Source organism: Pseudopipra pipra, chromosome 3, assembly GCF_036250125.1.
Source record: "Pseudopipra pipra isolate bDixPip1 chromosome 3, bDixPip1.hap1, whole genome shotgun sequence".
Lineage (NCBI taxonomy): Eukaryota > Metazoa > Chordata > Aves > Passeriformes > Pipridae > Pseudopipra > Pseudopipra pipra.
The window spans coordinates 11794841-11812994 of record NC_087551.1 but is presented as its reverse complement, the minus strand read 5'-3'; the positions used below and the strand labels follow the sequence as shown (position 1 = coordinate 11812994).

The window sequence follows — 18154 nt, the reverse complement described above, 5'->3', positions numbered from 1 at the left end:
AAGCACTCACCAAAAGTGTGGTCACTGTGGCCCAGCCTGCGCACCATGCTCAGCGAGAGTGTGTCCTTGGCAGGCACCACAGGGAAACGCTTCTGATGGGGCTTGGGCTCTGCTCCTTTCTGTGCCAGGCTGAGCCCACACACACTTAGGTAGAACCTCTGGGGAAGGCCAGCACAGAGGCAGATCAGTGCTTGAGCCTCGTGCTTTACAGAACAGGAGGATGGTGGTACAAGAGGGCTGCAAACAGAAGGGCAGTTAAGCCATGGTGAAGGCTGCCCCCTGGTAAGGCTGCTAAGGCTTCCCACTGCTTCAGGGGAACTATTCTCTTTTACTGCCTGCTGAAGCAAGTGTGACTGGACTCAAACGAACAGGAGAAAAATCTGGGGAGGAGAAGGCTACCACTGCACTTATCAGCAGGCTGGAGAGCACTTTAACTCTGTGCTGCATCAGACTGAGATTCTCTGGAAGAGGAGCCTCCTGCAAGGACTGCTGAAGGAAGGCACTGCCAGCTCACATAGCACACTGGGCTAATGTCTCACTGAGTGTCACTCACTGTGGGCCCTCTGGGATTTCCAAAAGTGGCCTTACCTTCCTAGGATCTCCAGTAGCTCTGCAATCCCATTGTGGTGCTCTGTTTCATAGATGAACCTAAAGAGAAGGATGAGAGATCATTGCCAAATGCTGGATATAGTCTGATAAAAGGAAGGAAAAACACTGGAGACAGGGACTCTAAGTGGTACTAAGAAACACCTCACCTGTAAAATATATTATTGATCTGTCTCCTCACATATGCTCGCAGACCCAGGAACTTCCCGTAGATCCTGTGCAGAATAGTCTTTAGGAAGTCTCGTTCTCTGGGGTCTTCACTGTCAAAGAGATCCAGAAGCTGCGGGGAGAGAAATTCAGTCGGTATCTGCATACTGCCTGTCTGAACAAAGCTACCAGCAATGCTGGGCACTGCTCACACTCGGCAAAAGTGGCACTTTCAGCTGGGTGATGCCCTCAGCAAGCTGAGCACAGTGGTCATTTCCCTGAAACATGCAGCCTCCTAGTCACAAGCTGGAACCATCTTCTTTCATCTTCAGGAACACAGTGATGGCCCGCACTTTCTACAAAGCTGCACATCCCCAGATTTCCCCTGCAAGGCTCCTGCACCCCTCTCCACCTGTACAACAAGTTATGAGTTCCAGAGACTACAGCTTGCACACTGTTTTGCCCAGCACAGAAAACTCTGTCTGCTCATCCAAGACAAAGGAATAAAGAAAAGTCACATCATCAAGCACTGCTGTCAAAGCTGGACTGTTATGTAAAACCTTGACCCAAATCTGCTGCATGTCCTTCATAAAGGTGGTGCACAGTGGCAGAGGAAATGATTACTTACAGACAGTACAAACTTCTGGTCAATGTATTTCTTGGCTACATTTGGTTGGAAGTCAGGCGATTCCAGGAACCGGAGGAAGAACTCATACACCAGCTATGAAGGGAGAAGGAGAGATCACTTAGAAATCCCTCTGTCCTCTCACCACTGTTTACTTCAGATTTTAAAGGTTTTCCTTCTCCTTAAGGATTCAGGGAAAGGCTGGAAAGCCTGAACAGGAGCACAAAAACCAGTGTTTCCCCACTCAATGGGATCAACGCAGCTGCCCTTGCTCTAATGGGCAGGGGTCTGGTGGCACATAACTGCCCAATCATGAGATCTCATCACTTCAGGTCCCCCCATAGACAACATCCACCTACTCAGATTAAGACACTAGGCCTGGGAAACTCTTCTCACATCTTCAGCACACATCTCTACAGAGAACAGAAACCTTCAGAGATGGCAAAGGCTGAGGCTTCATTGGAAGTCCTTGAGACATGCCAAGGAAGAACAGAAAAGCAGAGAAATGAAACAGACTCCAGGAAAACATGCCGTGTCCTCTGCCTCCTGGGGACTGACTCCAGGTTGGCTTGGCCCCACTAAGCCATGTGAGCTGCATGCTGTGTCCCACTTGGACAACAAAGAGCAGCTTGTTTTAAGAAGGCTGTCAGTGCTGAACTTCTGGTCTCGCTGTCCTCTTAGAGGGATGAGTCCATTCCAGGGCTGACCCTGCCTAGTGCTTCTGAGAGGCCACTAGGCCAAACGACAGTGATACATTCCAAAGGTCTGACTCTGGAGTTGAAGGAATTATAGGGCCATGCATCCAAAGGCAGGGCCCAGCTGCAAAGGACACCAGCACAGAAAAAACTGAGATGATGACCAACAAGCTCAGCACTCAAGCTCATTGCCACAAATCCATGCTGGCTGCTGCTGGCTCAATTCTGAGAAACAAATGCTTCCTAGCATCCATTGCACATGATGAGGACACGCTATTTCTATCGACGCTCACGCCCCTATGTCAACTGCAGCAGTGAGAAGCGATTAACCACTGCTGCAGAACTGCACCTTATTTCTTCTCTGTATTTTCTGCTTCATTCTGCAGTACCTGGCTCATCGTCTGCCTTTGTCTGCTCGACAACATGTCCCTGTGCAAGTGCCTGGGCTTACCTCCTGACTTCCATTGTTGAGCTCTGCTAAACCATACTCACTGTCACTTTCATAACCTAGTTTGTCTTAAAAGTCTGTTTCCCAGGGAACACAGCCTAATGAAAAGGTCTTTGTCTCCCTTCCCCTCTTCCTCACCCTCCAGCTCCCTATCTTTTCTTGTCAAACATTTGCTCGCAGCAAATGCAACTGAATTACATCCAGCCTACAGGAGGCACATTAGCAGGTACCACCACAGGCTTTGCTTTGGCACCAAGCAGCCCTCCTCTTCCATGTACCTCCCAGGTAGCCGGGCAAGGTGAGGAGCACTGAAGCAGAAGGGGTGCTGTTTCCAATGCTGCTGAAGCCCAGAGGATGCAGGCTCTCAAGTCTTCATAAGGGACAGTAACACTACTGGGAACTGCTTCTTACATAGGCAATACAGCACAACTCCTTCACTCCTAGCAAAGTGTTCGCTCCCAGCCTACTTGAGGGCCACGTGGGACTACAGGCATCTGCAGGTGAATGTTGCACACAGCCTTCAGCCAGTTCCCAAGACACCCTTGCTGTCTGTACTGCCTAAGAGCCACCTCTGACCCCTGGGTGGCAGGCCTGGTCCTTCCCCAGGAACCCTCGCAGGCTGGTGAAGCAGCCAGTGGCAAGACTGGCAGGCTCCAGCCCTACATGGACTCTCGACTTCCTGGAGATAAATTCACCACATCTATATTTCCCCCTCCTCCTCACCTGAAGGTGTGGCCAGGCAGCCTCTAATGTAGGCTCATCTTCCTCAGGGTCAAACTCTGCTCCTGTGGGATTGGATGATGGTGGGAGTGTCCGGAAGAGGTTCACTGAAAACTAAGGTGAGTGAAAAGGTGCATGAATGACATCCCCACACCTCATGATGGTCCTCCACATAGCAAATCCTTCACTGCAGAGCAACATATTGTGATTTGCCACAGCTGTACCCACAAACCAATCCCTTCCTGCAGGCTGTAGGGTAATAGTCTGCATAGAAACTCCACAAGTGCAGTCTATGCCCGAAACAAGAGCTTCCACCTCTCCCTACAGCAAGCACTGTCACCATGACATCCCCTCTGCCTCCACTTCTCTTTCTGGAGGTGGGCAGATAATAAGGAATAGGTAGCACTGGGGTCACATTCCTCCCTGATAAATCCCTATCCCCTCCTCCTCCGCACACTTCTGAACAGTCTCTATTTCTTTGGCATGCAAGCACATACTGGCCCCATGCCCTACCATGATAACAGCTTCAGGATAGATAGCCTCAGTGACGACATCACGGTTGTGTGTGATGTACTCCACCATCTCATTGAGGCCTGCTCTCTTCACCTCCTTGAACTTCAAGTCGCTGAGAGGGTCAGAGATGAAGTCAAAAAGCACACAACACTGCCGCAGCTTCTGGATGAAAAGCTCTTCTCGTTCGTGTGGAGAAGCATCTGTCAGAGAAAGCAGGGACATCTGTCCTTGAAGATAGGCAGAACATCTTCCTGGTTTCCCCAGATATCAATGTGGTTCACTCCCTGTGGTTTCCCCCTCTCCTGTCACATCCTCTTTGAACTCATGGGTGGGGAAGATGGAGAGGCAGCGTTGCCCCTGCTATGGACACGAGACAGTGGAGGGAGAGGGACTGCAAGGCCTCTGAAGCAACTATCCCATGAGAGGATCTCAAAGACAGTAGCAGTTTCTAATCTGATAAGCACTGATCTCTTCCCTGTGCAGGGTAGCCTGGAAAAGAAACTCAACTAGCTCCCATCACAGACCAGTAACACCCGCGCTCTGAACTGCACAGACACAAAGGGAGCTGGACAGTGCACACTGTAGCCTAACCTTCCGCCCAGAGAGCAGTGCAGAAGAGAGGGGCCAAGGTGGCAGGGGTTCTATACTCTTTTTTTATTCCATACGACTGGAAACTATGCACTGCCTTGGCCAATGACACAAAGTTACCTCTTGCTTGCAGAATGCTACTGAGCTGCAAGGTAGCTGCCTTTTCAAAAAGGGCTGCCTGTGTCTGTGAGCCACATCAGCAATGGGTCTGGCTGAGTGACTGCTGAAAACACTTTCTTCTTGTCCACACTTAAATCATATTTAATTGCAACATTATGTTCACTAAGTGTCAATACCAAGTAATTGCCCTAAGGTGGAGAGCTTCAATAGCAGGGCTACAATTTGCAATGGAAACACAATGAGGAGGAGGCCTAGTCCTCCAACAGGAAGAGGTGGCTGTAGGAATCAAGGGCAGTCTGCATCAAGGTCTCTGCACTTCATCCTTTCCTGCATAATCTGCTGAAGAATCTGAAGCAGTCCTCAGTACATAAAATCATGAGAGTTTAAACAGTTCAAATGGGAAGGTAAGTACTGAAGTTTGCATTGAGAATCCTCTGATTTTTTCAGGCCATCCATCAATTCTCTACCTGCTGACAAGCCAAGCACTTTTCCCAGAATATCCCTGCTGCACTGCCCGCAAGACTAGCCATACACTGTCAGAGTTGCTTTGGGAAGAGCCCTTACACCACCACACTCTGCCTGGAGAAGGTACAGCTTGTCATGCAGGTCACTCCCACCCCACAGCTTCTTTACCTTTAAGGGCTGGGAGTTTTTGCAGTTCCCGGTTTTTGCTCAGATTGAAGCGAGAAGAGCTGTGCCGGCGCTCCTTCTTCACAATCTGGGGTCCCCCTGAGTACTTGATTTTATTCAGCTGGGTTGGTGGGGGAGCGCTGTTACTGGGCCGCTTATTTGATGTTGGCTGCTGCTGTGGTTGCTGTGGCTGCTGCTGAGGCTGCTGGGCCTGATGAGAGACAAAAGAGTAAAGCCACTCAGAAGTCTTTTACCTAAAGACCTCAAAAGCAATTAGACACCATCAGCATCTTCTTAGACTGAAGAAACTGGGCAGGTTTTTCACTGTTGCACTTGCAATTAAGTGCACCTCACCCATTCCTGCCAGCTCTAGATCTGTTGGTTGCATCTGCACCAGATCTGCAAAGTAGGCAACAGTTTTACTCATATCTGTGAGGCACCACAAAGACACCATATCCTCTTGGCACAGCAAGTGCTATGGATATGGAAAGCAAAGTCACATCTTTCAACAGGTTACAGAAGTCTGTTGACAGAAGAAAAAAGCAGAAATAAAAACTTCCTGTGGTCCAAACAGAAATCTCAGTGTGCTGCTGTCTCCAATTACATCACTCTGTACAATTTACAGCAAGCAAGTATAGAAAACTAGCAATTTGCTTCTTTGTCCTTGCGCAGGAAAAAAGCACAAAAAAAAACCTGGGGAAAAGCAAAGCAGTGCATAGTACAGAGCAGACACAATGGCCCTGGAAAGGCAACAGTAAAGACCACTAAAATCATTGCTGCATCCATAAACCAGGAGCACCGAGTCTACTAACCACGTGGACTGTACATACATACATACACAACCTTAGGTCGCAGGTTGTGAGCTCTCCCAACCGACCCTGACTGTTCCATCCTCTCAAGCTGTCTCCACCTCACTGCTGTCTGAACTTCTGTAGATGTGCTTTTATCACATCGCCCCTTTTAGCCACACAAACTCTGTGCCTGCACTTTCCTCTCCCACTTCACGCTTGCTAAACTGCACTTCCAGAGGCACTTTTTCATTTTTAACACACGACCAGAAACTGAAGCTGGTGTTTGCTCAGTTCAGCTCTATTCTGACCTTGCTGAAGCTCTGCTGGTTCAAGTCCCACTTGGGTCATAATGACTCAATAACTGACCCTTTCATTTCACACTAACCCAACCTGTGGAAAACTTAACAGAGGAGAGGGCAACATCTTGTCAGCAAGCCTATAGCAGAGGATTCAGCTGGAGACAGCACCCAGCCTACTGCACTGCTGGTACATGAAGCCAAGGATCTGCAGAATGAACCTGTTTAGGATACAACAGGGATAGCACAATGGATGGGGGGACAGAGGTGGGTGACATCTTTGGACACCACTCCCTTCTTCCCCCATAAACTCCCAACAGCCACATAGAGCACAGTGGTACATACACACATCTCCCCAGAACACTGACCAGCAGTACTTTGAGGGAGCGCATCAGCAGTGCAGGAGCTCACCAGAGCTCACCATTCTCCAGATGAGGTACGGCCAGTCTCTTCCTGTGAGGAGCAGCTGAGCTGCAGCTTACTCTGCACAGTCTGTTCCCTGAACCGGTTTCTAAAGAGGTGCAGCACAGCACTACAGTGCAAGAGCAAGAGTTACTGCACCTGCAGCATGTGGGAAGGCAGCAAGGTAGGAACAGGGAAAGCTGTCTAGAAGAAGATGCTGCTCTACAGATTTGGATCTGTAGAGCAAGTGCAAAGACTCCCTGTGGAAAACAGCACTGAACACAAAACACCAATTGTTTTGCCAAGCCATTACTTTTTAAAGAGAAATCAGAAATATTTTTGTTCTGGTCTAGCTCTGTTTGAAGGAAATCTTGAGTGGTTCTGTTTCAGGCTCAGCTCCAAGCCAAAGTGTGGGGGGACAACAAGATCTGAACTCTCTTCAATTTACATTTGATCTGATTCCTTTCACGGAGCAGCATTGTCCCATGATGAGAGGAGGGAGCGAGATGAGCTCTTGCTTTGTGATGAAGACAGCAGTGGCTGCCAAACAAAGCAGGCCTAGACTACAAACTGGAGGTAACTTATCCTAAACAGTGCTCTCTCCTCAATTACGTCAGGACAAATCCTTGCTGGCAACCTTACAAGACTGAGAAGTTCATTCCTCACTCTGAATATTTGGTGAGCCACTCAGATGTTGTCCAGATGCCTTTGGGAAGGCTAGACCTCTACTCTACATCACTCTCCTTCCACAGGGAAGAATGCTGAGCCATCACAGAGAAAAGATCATACAGAGAGAAACAGAAGATGCAGTGGTGGCCTCGCAGGTAACACTGAAGGAAGCAAGACACATGGGCCCTCCTAGCTGACGAGACATGCCTGTGCACTCCTCACCCACCCAGAAATGCCACAGGCAAATGTTCTGAACATGGCATGTGCACTGCATGTGAACAGGCTGGATCAGGGGGCTAGAAAAGTCCTTGTCACTAGTCTTCAGTAATCTACAGTCTTCAACAGCTTGCATGAAGAGAGACAAAACATAGCTTCAGGTTTACCTGCTAATTATTTAAGAAACAGTCATACATGCACAAAAGTCACACGACCAAGATTGCTAGAGAAAACCTAATGATTGGGGAGGTCAAATATACTCCTATGCTGCAATGCTTAGAGGGTTTAGGATGGATTGCTTCTATATGGACTTCCTGGTATCAAGTTGAATACCTGCTTTCAGGAGGTGCTTCCTGTGGCAGGCTTGCTGTCCTGCTGCCTTCAACACCTCCTACCTTGGTCACATGAATCAGAAGGAGCTTATTTTAATTTTCCTAACACTTTCTTCTTTGAAGTTTCCATCCCTGAAAACACAGCAGCCTGCTGAACCTGAAAGCTTTTCTCTTCGTGCACAGGTATCAACCTCACAGACTATTTCCCCGACACCAACACCAGCTGACATGGCTGCAGGTGCACATCTACCTGATCAGGCTCAGCCCCTCCTGACAGGCAGGGCTCACACCACCACAGCAAAGCTGACAGCCTGGGAGACACTGTTTTGCAGCGGCTGTTACACTGCACATGCTGAAGTGACCAGAGAACTGCATAAAGTTGTTCACCCAAGTGTGGTGTGGCAGCCCCACCTTTCCCACTGTGGTGGAGCAGCTACTTGTGTCAACAGGACAGGCCAGCCCCAACTCCCCCAAGCACAGGTTCCCTGGCTCCATAGCACTTCCTCCCCACTGATTCCCACCACCTCTCCTCCTTGCTAGGAACTTGTCTGCACAAGTCAGTGAGTCCCAGGCCCTAAGCTTGCTCTTCACCCCAGGCTCCCAGGGACAGATATCCTCTTCCCCCAGCCACTCTGAGCTGTGCAAGCTTTTCCTCCGCTCCCCCACCCATGCATGACCTCACCTCTGCAGGCACTCCTACTGCAGCTGGGTGCATAGCCACTCGGAAAGCCCTTCTGCCTCACTGGTCCCTTGAGCATCCCCTGCTTGCTAAGCTTCTCAGCCCAGATCTGCTCTCAGCTCCTCCTCCTGTGATGACTCTTTCCTTCCCATCCCTCAAGTCAGTACCTGCTCTCTTTGTCTGCTGTTACACAGCTTCCCTATTAAAATCAGGCTCTCTGCCTCAGAAGTAACATCAGCACACTGTAACGCCTGTCTCTGAATAATGAACTCCAGGTACTGCAGCCCCATGGAGATATCTGCAAAACACGAAAATACAGCAAATCAGTGAAAAGGAGCACCCTCTCCCAGAGCTGCAAATCTCATCAGGGAGACTCCAAGCTGCCCTCGAGGCTGCAGAGCAACTCCTCTCTTTACTGCTGCTGCTGCTAATCCCTGCTCCCACTTCCAGGTCATTAACTCTCTTCCCCACCCAGCTGCCTCTCCCAGTCTTTCTGGCCAGGAGGAGTAACTCTTTCTCATCCTCTCATCCAATGCTACCTTGGTCTCTGACATTATTTCTTTTTTCTCTTTAAATAGCTATGTAGAAATTCTCTGCATTCATATATTCATCATGTTCCAGAGGGAAGGAACTAAACAAATCTTTCATTTTCCACTCCTTGCTCTCGTGTTTTACTCCACTGTTTTACTCCTTATCTCTCCCTAAGCAAATTGCCCCCGCCAAAGCCAGGGCCTGGCAAAGCTCTGCTGGCTCTTCACATCAGATAGCTTCACCCCAAGATGAGCATCTAACCCTGTACTTAAAAGGGAACTCAAACACTTGCCTTCCCTTGTGGGGATGCATCTGCTTTTGAACATATCTGCCCTTCCAGATCAGCTCCACTAAAAGCTCCTTCGCTGCAGAGAACAAAGCACTGCGCTTAGGGGTTTATGGACTGACTCCTACCCTCTTTGTCTCCGTCCACAGAGATCCCCATAGGAGCTCCTCTTTCACTGCATTTGCTCAGATCTGTCAAAACAGAGCTGCTCTTCAGCAAGCTTTACTCATTCCACCAGCCAGACAACTTGCCTCCAAAACAAGTCACAACTTTCTGGTACCAGGATAAATTAAAGTTGAGTCCTCCCCTGCTTCATGGTGTGAGAAAGGAAAGCACATACAGGAAGAGAGCTGCCCAAGTGCCGCTCCCCCACCGCAAACCCATTAAGCATCTATTGAGGTACGAAGAAAAAGGAAAAATGTCTCTAGTGCACACAATTTTCACCCTAGAAAAGGCAATCAATCAACTGTAACTCCACAGATGAATTCACAGGGCATGAACTCTCCCAATGGCAGCAGAGGTATCCAGGCTGGGCTCAGCCCATCAACCCCACTAGACAATATCACTCCCAGCATTTCACAAGTCAAACCACCTCTTGCTTCCGACACAAGGAAGGACAGGTCTTGCTCCCAGCACATTACCTAATTCCTCACAGTCCCCCAGTGTGAAAGTCAAAATACCTTTCTGTGCTTCCTGAAGAGCAAGAAAATCGCATTCAAAGTGGTATACATTTCTTCATATCAAGCAAAGAGCGCTCTTCCATTCTGCAGCAGAGCAGTCCAGAGACAGACAGGAAAGCACCAAGAGAGAACAAACTTCACTGCAGAACCAACAGGGAAAGGGAGAAGAGACCTGTGGCCCCGCACACTGCAGAGGTGTCTCCTTTCTGCTCTGCTCTCTGTTCTTACAATCAAAGGAAACTCAGTTTTCCATCTTAAAGAAGGGCTGGATTATGTCTGGAGTATGAGGAAGTGGCTGGGTATGTTTTGTGGGAGGGGAAGTTAGACACATCACTTCTAAGTTTCTTCTGCACCCAGGCAGACATTACATGCCATTTCAGGTCACAGAAGAAAGCTTGTAGCCTGTGACATTCATCTCTTCTTACTGCAACACTTGTAACCAGGAGAGCAGTGCCACAGTCCACTGCTGATTTGGACGGGCACATCAGAGCGCTCTGCTTTCATGACTATCCATTACCCTTGCATTGCAGGACCCAGGCTTTCCTTCCTCTTTCCAGAGTTGTGAACGCAGCAAAGAGTGCCAAATAAATAAAAGGTAAGTCTGACTCCATGATGCCAACGCAGGAGTTCTTTCAATTCCTTGGAGTCTTCAGGAATCTCTCCCAGCAAGCCGTTTTCAGCTATATACGCAAAATAAAATGGGTAGAGGCAAAGGCCAGGATGAAGGATCTACAAAACTTTGCTACCTGCTCCAAGGCAAACAAAGTCACATTCTGATTCCTTGCTGGCCACACGGCAGGTTAGGCATGAGCACAGCTTAGACCCTGAAACTGAGTGCCTAACAGTGAGGCTCTGCAACACAGATCTATGCTTCGAAGGAGACTCTAAAATCACATTATTTTGACTACAATCACACCACCGAACTACACATTTCTTCCTAGTCTTCATTAGCCTTACATGCCTCCTATGCCCAGTCCTCCAAATTACAAATGCAACATGTTCCAGACAAGACTTGAGCACACAGGCTTCTACAGATATAGAAGTGGAACAGCTTGCTTGCCAAACTGCAGTATTAAAAAAAAAAAACCAAACCACACATATACACATGCTTCCTTGGACATGCATACAACACTTTTCTGAGCCAGTCCTTAAACTCCACAACTGCACTAAGTGCCAGACAAATTCAAGACTACCAGAAAAGTTCCAGCGTACACAAATTTCTACTAATTCTAAGCCCACCTTATCATAACATCATATTCTGCTAAGGCCATTCTAACACATCTAGCTTGGCAACATCAAAACTGAGAGTGACAGAGACTCTGCGCATCTGGGAATACAGACTGTGCCTTCTTGTGAGGAATGCTGTGCTCAGCAACATGGTTGTTATACCAAAGGAGAATCATTTAATCTGTAGCAATTTATCCTTTCAAGTGTTCCTATCCATAACTTCCTAATCTCACTCCTCCAGAAAATGCCTCAGAAGAACAGTTCCTTTTCTATTGCTTCTCAGTACTCTCCCACTCTGACACGAAGTGACAACAGTTTATTGCGCTTTGCTCCAACTGGAGCACGGCAGCTGCTCCCATCTGTCAGGCTTCCTCCTCCTTGATAACCGTGGCTTGTCTGTTTCTGCAGCCAACTCTGCCATGCCCTGCCCACCTCTGTGAGCAGCGCTCGCCCTCAGCTTCATGCCAAATCTCTTTTTCCAGGTCTGTAGGGTATGAGACTCATGTCTCTTCCATAGTCATTGTTCCCTTTGGGCCAACTTTCAAGGGGAACTAACTACCACCTTCTCTGATTTCTTAAGATCTCGGTGACATGTTATCTGGAAGAACAGCTTGAAGTAGATAGAATGAAAGATTTCATTCCTCCCCGAAGATGAGCTGTACATGCACACTGCTGTACCAAAGGTACAGCCTTACCTCTTCTGAATTCTCTGCCCCACCATCCTTCCCGCTACTGCTGCTGCCAGGCTTTGTGGTGCTTTTGGTAGACTTCGGTGACTCCTGAAAGGATGAGAACATATTCAGAGAAAATTTCACCTTGTTCAGAGTTTTACCATCTCTCTGCAGAGTTCAGGTGTGCACTGACACAGACTACCCCACCTCCACCCCTGCAGTATGCCCCGTTTCAGGCATTTACTCCCAGCCCTCTTCCGCTGGGAAAGGCACCCTGAACGGCTCCCCTGGCAGCGGACGCCTGGGGCGGAGGCCACGGACCCAAGCACAGGAGCGCTGCTGGCACATCCCGTCCCGGTCACCGCAGGCTGACCCCGGCCGGGCACCTTCGGGTGACAGGGCCCCGCGCCCACCCAGCCCGGGCCAGCCCTTCACCGGGGCGCGGCCGCATCTGAGACACAAGGTGTCAGGGCACCCACAGCCTCGGCCCGGTCGCCCCGGGCGGCAGGATCCGGGCCCTCACCCCGCCAGCGGGCAGCGTAGCGGGGCCAGGACGAGGGTGCGGCCGTACCTCCCCCACCGGGAGCATCCCCGCGGCCCTCGGAGCGCGCGGGGCGGGGCGGGGCGGGCCGGGCCGGGCTCGTGGGGGGGCACCGGCGGCCGCCCCTCCCGTCTTCCCTCCCTTTCTCGCTCTCCCGGCCCGGCGCGCGCCCCCGCCGCCCTCCTGCGCCACCCGCCCCGCCCGCCGCGGGCGCGCGCCCCCGCCCCCTGCCGGCCGCAGCCCCGCGCGCGCCCCCGCCCGAGGGCCGCGCCAAGGGAAGGCCGCGGCGGGGAGGGGCGGCGGGAGCGAGCGGCCGGTCACCGCGCCGCGAGCAGGGGCTCCCCCGGCGCCGTCGCCGCTCCGGAGCCGCACCTTCTCCTTCTTCAGCTTGTAGGGCATGGTGAGCGCTGCGCCCCAGCCGCTCCGCGCCCGCCGCCGCTACCGCCGCCTGCGCCCGGGCCCGGCCGCAGCGCCCCGCTCCCATTGGGCCAGCCGCGCCGGCCTGCCTAGCAACAGCCTCCGCCGCCGCCGCGAGCCGCTGACGCAAGGCGGCCGAATTTTCTCATTGGCCACAAGGCGTGTGGGCGCCGGGCACGCCCCCGGAGGCGGGGCGGGGCGGGGCCGGCCGCGAGCGGCTCTTCCGGGGCAGCGGCGCCCGCCGAGCCAGGACACGGGCTGGGCTGGGCTGGGCTGGGCTGGGCTGGGCTGGGCTGGGCTGGGCTGGGCTGGGCTGGGCTCGGCTCCCCTCCCCTCCCCTCCCCTCCCCTCCCCTCCCATCTCCTCTCCTCCCCTCCCCTCCCCTCCCCTCCCCTCCCCTCCCCTCCCCTAGCGGTCGCGGGAGCGACTTCAGGGGCGTGCGAGCAGTAGCAGATCCCCACGGGACACTGTAGGCGCCCGGCCACGGCGGGGTGATGCCGAGCTGCCGCCCGGAGCTCCCAGATCCTCGCTGCAGGTGGTCCCCGCAGAGCGCGGGGAAGAGGAAGCCCTATAGCCTGAGCTGGCTCCAGGGGTTGCACCCCCCTTTGCGGGGTGGGTGCTTGTTGATAGTCCGAGGCGCAGCTTTGGGGAGGCTACTGGGGGATATAATGGGGTCAATGAAGCTGGTGGATGGATGGGTGGATCCAAGGATGGGTGGAAATGTGTGTGTGTAAGCACTGCGAGGCCCAGCACAGCCAGAGCTTTGCCCCTGCTGATAATGGAAAAGGCTGTTTCTGCATCATGGGTCCCAGGACACTTCCCTACTCACATGGGGCAGCTTGAACAGCTCATTGGCAGGTGGTCCTGCATCCTTACAGTAGGAGGATGGCCTCTAGCAGCCTGCACACATTTCCCTCAAGGTGATCAAGGTGGGGAAAAGCAACCAGCTGGTAGCAAGCTGTCCTTGAGTTCATGGACCTGAACTCAATGATGATGTCTAGAGTGTCTAAGGTCAGTCCTTATTGTCCTTAAGGTAGTGGCTGTTGCTGTTGCAAGAGGTGCAAGAGCTCCCGTTCACTTTAGCCAAGCCAGTGGTAAGGATCTCATGGAATGTGGCACATCAGTGGGGAGAGAAGCAGGGAACTGGGTGATGTCAGTGGTGCTTCAGCAGGAGCACAGTCTTTTCAGTCATCAGGTGAACAAACTTGACATGGCAGGTGGGGAAAAAAATTCCCTAAGACTGTTGTGAAAGTATCAGTCCATCATTTTATTATTAGCATGCTTATCATCTTCATTGACTTGACAGCCATTGGCACTCAACAGGTTCCCCAGGAGCAGAGCAAAGTCCTTGTTGTTGTTCCCTTCCTGTGTCATGCTTAAATGACCCTGGCCAGAACACCAGCACAACTATCTGGGTGCTTGTGAGCAGGAAAGTGTGCCAGTGTGAGCAGGTAAAGGCCACTTGCTTGAAGAGTTCATGGCTATCACCATTCCCTCTCATCAGCTGTCACATGGAATTCTGGATTGGCTTTCCTTGGTCCTGAAGGAGCTCAGCTTCACCAAACTGGTATTTGGCCCCCGACTTTGTCCCAGTGGCAAGTGGCTGGTGTTTGGGCCTAATTTCCTGACCTTGCCAGCATTCTGCTGCCTCAGCTGCCCAGAAGCTGCCTTTTCCCTGCACAAGCACATGAGCAGTGAGACCTGCCCTCTGCCAGTCTCAGTTTTCCATCCTTCTCTTGATCGTGAAGGATGTGATTGCCAGACCAGGGAGCATTGCAAAGAGCAAAACTGTAGTTTTCCAAGCTTGCCCAAGAGCTCTTGGAAGGGATTTTACCAGAAAGCCCTTTGCTGGCTCAGCCCAGGACACCTGCAGGGTCCAACCCCTGCAGCAAAACTGCAGTAAGTAAGCTCTGCATCCCCCCTGCCAGCTGGGGCTGCTGGCACCACTCCCCCCCCCCCCCCCCAGACTGGGAATTCCCTCCTAGTTGCCATCTCCATGGCAGCAGGTCAGTGACAAGGCAAGGGACTGTGATGGTTCCAGGGTGTGGGATCCTCAGCCCAGAGTGGGCAATGTGAGGGCTTGTGCACTGAGGGCTTGCATCTGCTTCTGTGAGAGTGCTTAGCTGCTGTCCTCTCTTGCTGCCTGGGTAGTGCTCAGCTGGGGACTTTGGCTCTGCTGCTGCTCCAAGGGCTCTTCTAGGCCATCCCAGATATTTCAGGGGGCCAAACCCTGAGCAGGAGTAGAGGGAGCAGCCAGAGGAGGGCAAGGGTTGCTGGAGGATGGGAGGAGACAGAGGTCTGGGGGTGCCTGACTCCAGCTGGGGTCCCCCTAGCCTTGTTTGACCATCCCCCAAGCTGTGCCATCCACAGGCATGATGGAGGCACCCCTCCTTCCCCATAGACTGTGCTGGGGAAAATGGGCCTCTCACTAGGGCTGCCGCTAGCTCATGGTGTCTACTGGGAGGTATTTGAGGCTGCAGCATCCACTGTGACACAAGGTGGCCACCAAGGTTGCCTCCATAAAGAAGGCACTGGAGAAGACCTCAGGAAGTTCCTGCCCCATCGGATGCAGGCAGGGTGAACAAGTGGTATTGGTAGGGGGCAGTGGGAGGGGCTCCTGAGCATCATGAAGTGCTTCAGGGGAAGGGAGGCATTGAAGGGTCCCTGGGGCTTCAGGGGCTAAGGAGGGAAGTGGAAGCACCCTTTGGGGAGCGTCATGGGCAGCAGTGCTACTGGATGGCTCAGTGGGGCGGGGGCTTTTTTGGGTTCAAATGGTTGGGAGGCAATGGGCAGGGATTCAGAGCGGCAGAGAGCTATTGGAAGCTCCGGGTGGATGGCAGCCTCACTTTGTAGGGAGCTGCCAGGGGTTAGGGAAACAGTGGTGGAAAAAGGGCCAGGGGGTGCAAGGCAAAGGGGAGCCAGTGGAGGGCAGGGCTGTTCCACAAGCCCCTGCGTCCATGGGTCCCGAGGGGCTTGTGCCGCAAGTGCCTCATTACGCTGAACTAAAGCGCGGAGCCGGCCCTTTCCGGGCACATCCCGGAGCGGGTGCTTGGCGGATCATGTTCCCCAGCCCACGTACTGAAGGGCTTCCTAGAAGGCTCTCTTTATCTCCACATCACTGACTGTTGCACTGCACTCTTACTCTCCCTCCACACTTCTGCTTGCTCCACATCTCCCAGTCCAAGCTCTCCTCCTCCTAGAGGAGCCCTTGGCCCCTCATCTACCCACAGCTTTTTCCTCTGCCCCTGACCTTCCCTACCCCACACCTGCCATCTGTCCCTGCCTGCCCACAGCACATGCTGCCTCTCCTCTGCAGGGACTTAAACCTGAAAAACATTCTCCTGGACAGTGAGGACAACATGAAGGTCTCCATCTCCAGATTTTTCCAGAAGGGTGGTCCTGCAGGATGTCAGTGGGGAGTCTCTTGGGACCTCTGCACACCAAAGCTGCCCACCAAGGCAGTGCTGAGCTAGTCCTTCTGCCAATCCTGTGCTTATGCCTGTCCTGCGATCCTGCAGGAGAAGCCCCGTGACCTCTTCCTGGAAAACACATGAAGTGCTGAAGTCATCCTCTGCACCTTGCTCCAGGATTACATATATTGTGATGCCACCAACCTGTGGCACGTCCTGCACCAGACCCAGACGTCTTCTGTCTTCCCTCAAAGGTAGTCCTTGCCGCAGACTGGGGCAAGTGGTAAGGGGGCTGGGAGCAGCTGGGGCGGGAGGCATTGGAGAGGCATTGGGGAGCATTGAGGGCATTGGGAGAGGGAGAGCAAAAGATGGAGGTCAGGGGAATGGGCTTTTGGGGGGCACCTAGGAAGCATCAAGGGGAAGCTAGGACCATAGAGAGCTTTGAGGGTCATGGGGAGGGGGCCAGAGGGCATTGGGAGGTTGTCTGGGGAGAGCTGGAGGGCACTGCAGGAGTTGTGGGGGCATTAGAGGAGCTAGGGGAGATTGAGGGCAGCTGGGGCACCAGGGGCCAGGGCCATTACGGTAGGAGTGTGTAGGGGTCTCCCAGATGATGGGTTTCCCCCAGGCCCCACCTTGCTCCCTGTGTCCTCCCCCACCAGCACCTCTCAGCTGCTGAGCTGCTCCAGATCCACTGGGTCTCTTGGTTCCTGCTCCCAGAGCACCTGCCTTTGGGCACCTAGGCTGCCAAGCAACCATTTTGATTTTGGAAGGGATTTTACCAGAAAGCCCTTTTGCAGTTTTGAGGCCCCCTCAACTTCAGGGGGCTGCTAATAAAAGCCTTGAACCTTCTCTCTCCTCCTGTTGTCCTGGCAACCCTCCCACAGAAAGCCCCTGCAAGAGACCTCACCAAATCCATGGTGGCATCACCCTCCAGCCCACAAAGGAGCCTCCCCATCTGGGGACATCTCTCCATTCAAAGCTTCTCTGTGACTGCAGGACCTGCCAGGCCCCAGGAATCTGGAGGTTCCTACCAGAAGCAGAGCCACCCCCAGGCCTCTCAGGAGTGTTTCTCCAGTCCCTTCATCATCTTTGCGGTCTTTTGCAGCACTTGCTCCAGTATGTCCACATCTCTCCTGTGTTGGGCAGCCCAGACCTGGACACGGCACTCTGGGGGTGACCTTGCCAGGGGGGAGGAGAGGGGAAGGATCACCTCCATCCAACTACTGACAACACTCCCGCTAATGTAGCCAGGAGGCTCATGGCCTTGAGTATCCCAAGGGTGCACTGATGCCTCATGTCCAACTTGGTATTCAACGGGAGGCCTTCAGGGCCTTTTCCAGACCTTTCAGGGCCTGTACCAGATTGTTTCAGCATTATCTCCACTTCATAAAGCCAAACTACTACTCCTGATGGCTGTCTTATCCTCCTTGTGTCTGGAATGGTTTCCAGGATTACTTGCTCACCTTCTCAAGGATCAAGGTGAGGATGGCTGGCCTGCATTCTCCTGCTTGCCCTCCTTGAAGGTGGCAGCAACACTGGCTTTTTACCAGTTCTCAAGAACCTCTCTGCATCACCATGGCTGTATTTACAAATGTGATGGGCAGTGGTCTTGGAAGGACTCGAGCCAGCTTCTTCTGCACTGCAGGGGCATTGCATCCCAGGAACTTGTGTCTGTCCTATTAAAGTGTTCCTCAAACCAGTCTCTTTTCTGAGTGGAACTCTTCCTCACCCCAGGCACTCCTTCTGGCCTCAGAGAGCTGTGATTCCTGAAGGCAATAAAGGCCAAAAAGTTTTAAGGCCATGGCTGGCCAGCTGCCATACCTCCAGCATGTACTGGTGGCTGAGGTTTACCTTCCCCATGAGCAGGACTTTGCATGTCCCTTTGTTTAACTTCATGAGACTCATTTCTCCAGC

At 52.5% G+C, this 18154-nt stretch overlaps 1 protein-coding gene and 1 long non-coding RNA gene across 5 annotated transcripts in view; one reads left to right on the top strand and one right to left on the bottom strand.

Annotated features, from left to right (window-relative positions):
* The window catches only part of PPP2R5D (protein phosphatase 2 regulatory subunit B'delta), a 28075-nt gene extending 15184 nt beyond the window's left edge, over positions 1 to 12891 (bottom strand). Inside the window, exons 1-8 of one of the 3 annotated variants that reach the window (XM_064647813.1) lie at positions 12786 to 12891; positions 11897 to 11980; positions 5096 to 5303; positions 3755 to 3954; positions 3245 to 3355; positions 1382 to 1474; positions 756 to 886; positions 589 to 648 (exon numbers count right to left, since the gene is read on the bottom strand). In XM_064647813.1, the coding sequence (XP_064503883.1) occupies positions 589 to 648; positions 756 to 886; positions 1382 to 1474; positions 3245 to 3355; positions 3755 to 3954; positions 5096 to 5303; positions 11897 to 11980; positions 12786 to 12812 (914 nt within the window). In that variant the 5' untranslated portion in view covers positions 12813 to 12891. Of the gene's footprint in view, positions 1 to 588; positions 649 to 755; positions 887 to 1381; positions 1475 to 3244; positions 3356 to 3754; positions 3955 to 5095; positions 5304 to 11896; positions 11981 to 12395; positions 12588 to 12785 lie in introns of those variants that run through there. The other 2 variants (XM_064647814.1, XM_064647812.1) reach the window with 2 other exon arrangements.
* A 307-nt stretch (positions 12892 to 13198) lies between these two features.
* Positions 13199 to 17088, top strand: LOC135410912 (uncharacterized). Of its 2 annotated transcripts, XR_010428933.1 has the most exons (3): positions 13199 to 15905; positions 16147 to 16494; positions 16900 to 17088. It is a non-coding gene; the product is annotated as an uncharacterized LOC135410912 (long non-coding RNA). The 2 variants fall into 2 exon arrangements; XR_010428932.1 differs by having other exon boundaries at positions 13199 to 16494.
* Positions 17089 to 18154: the final 1066 nt, after the last annotated feature.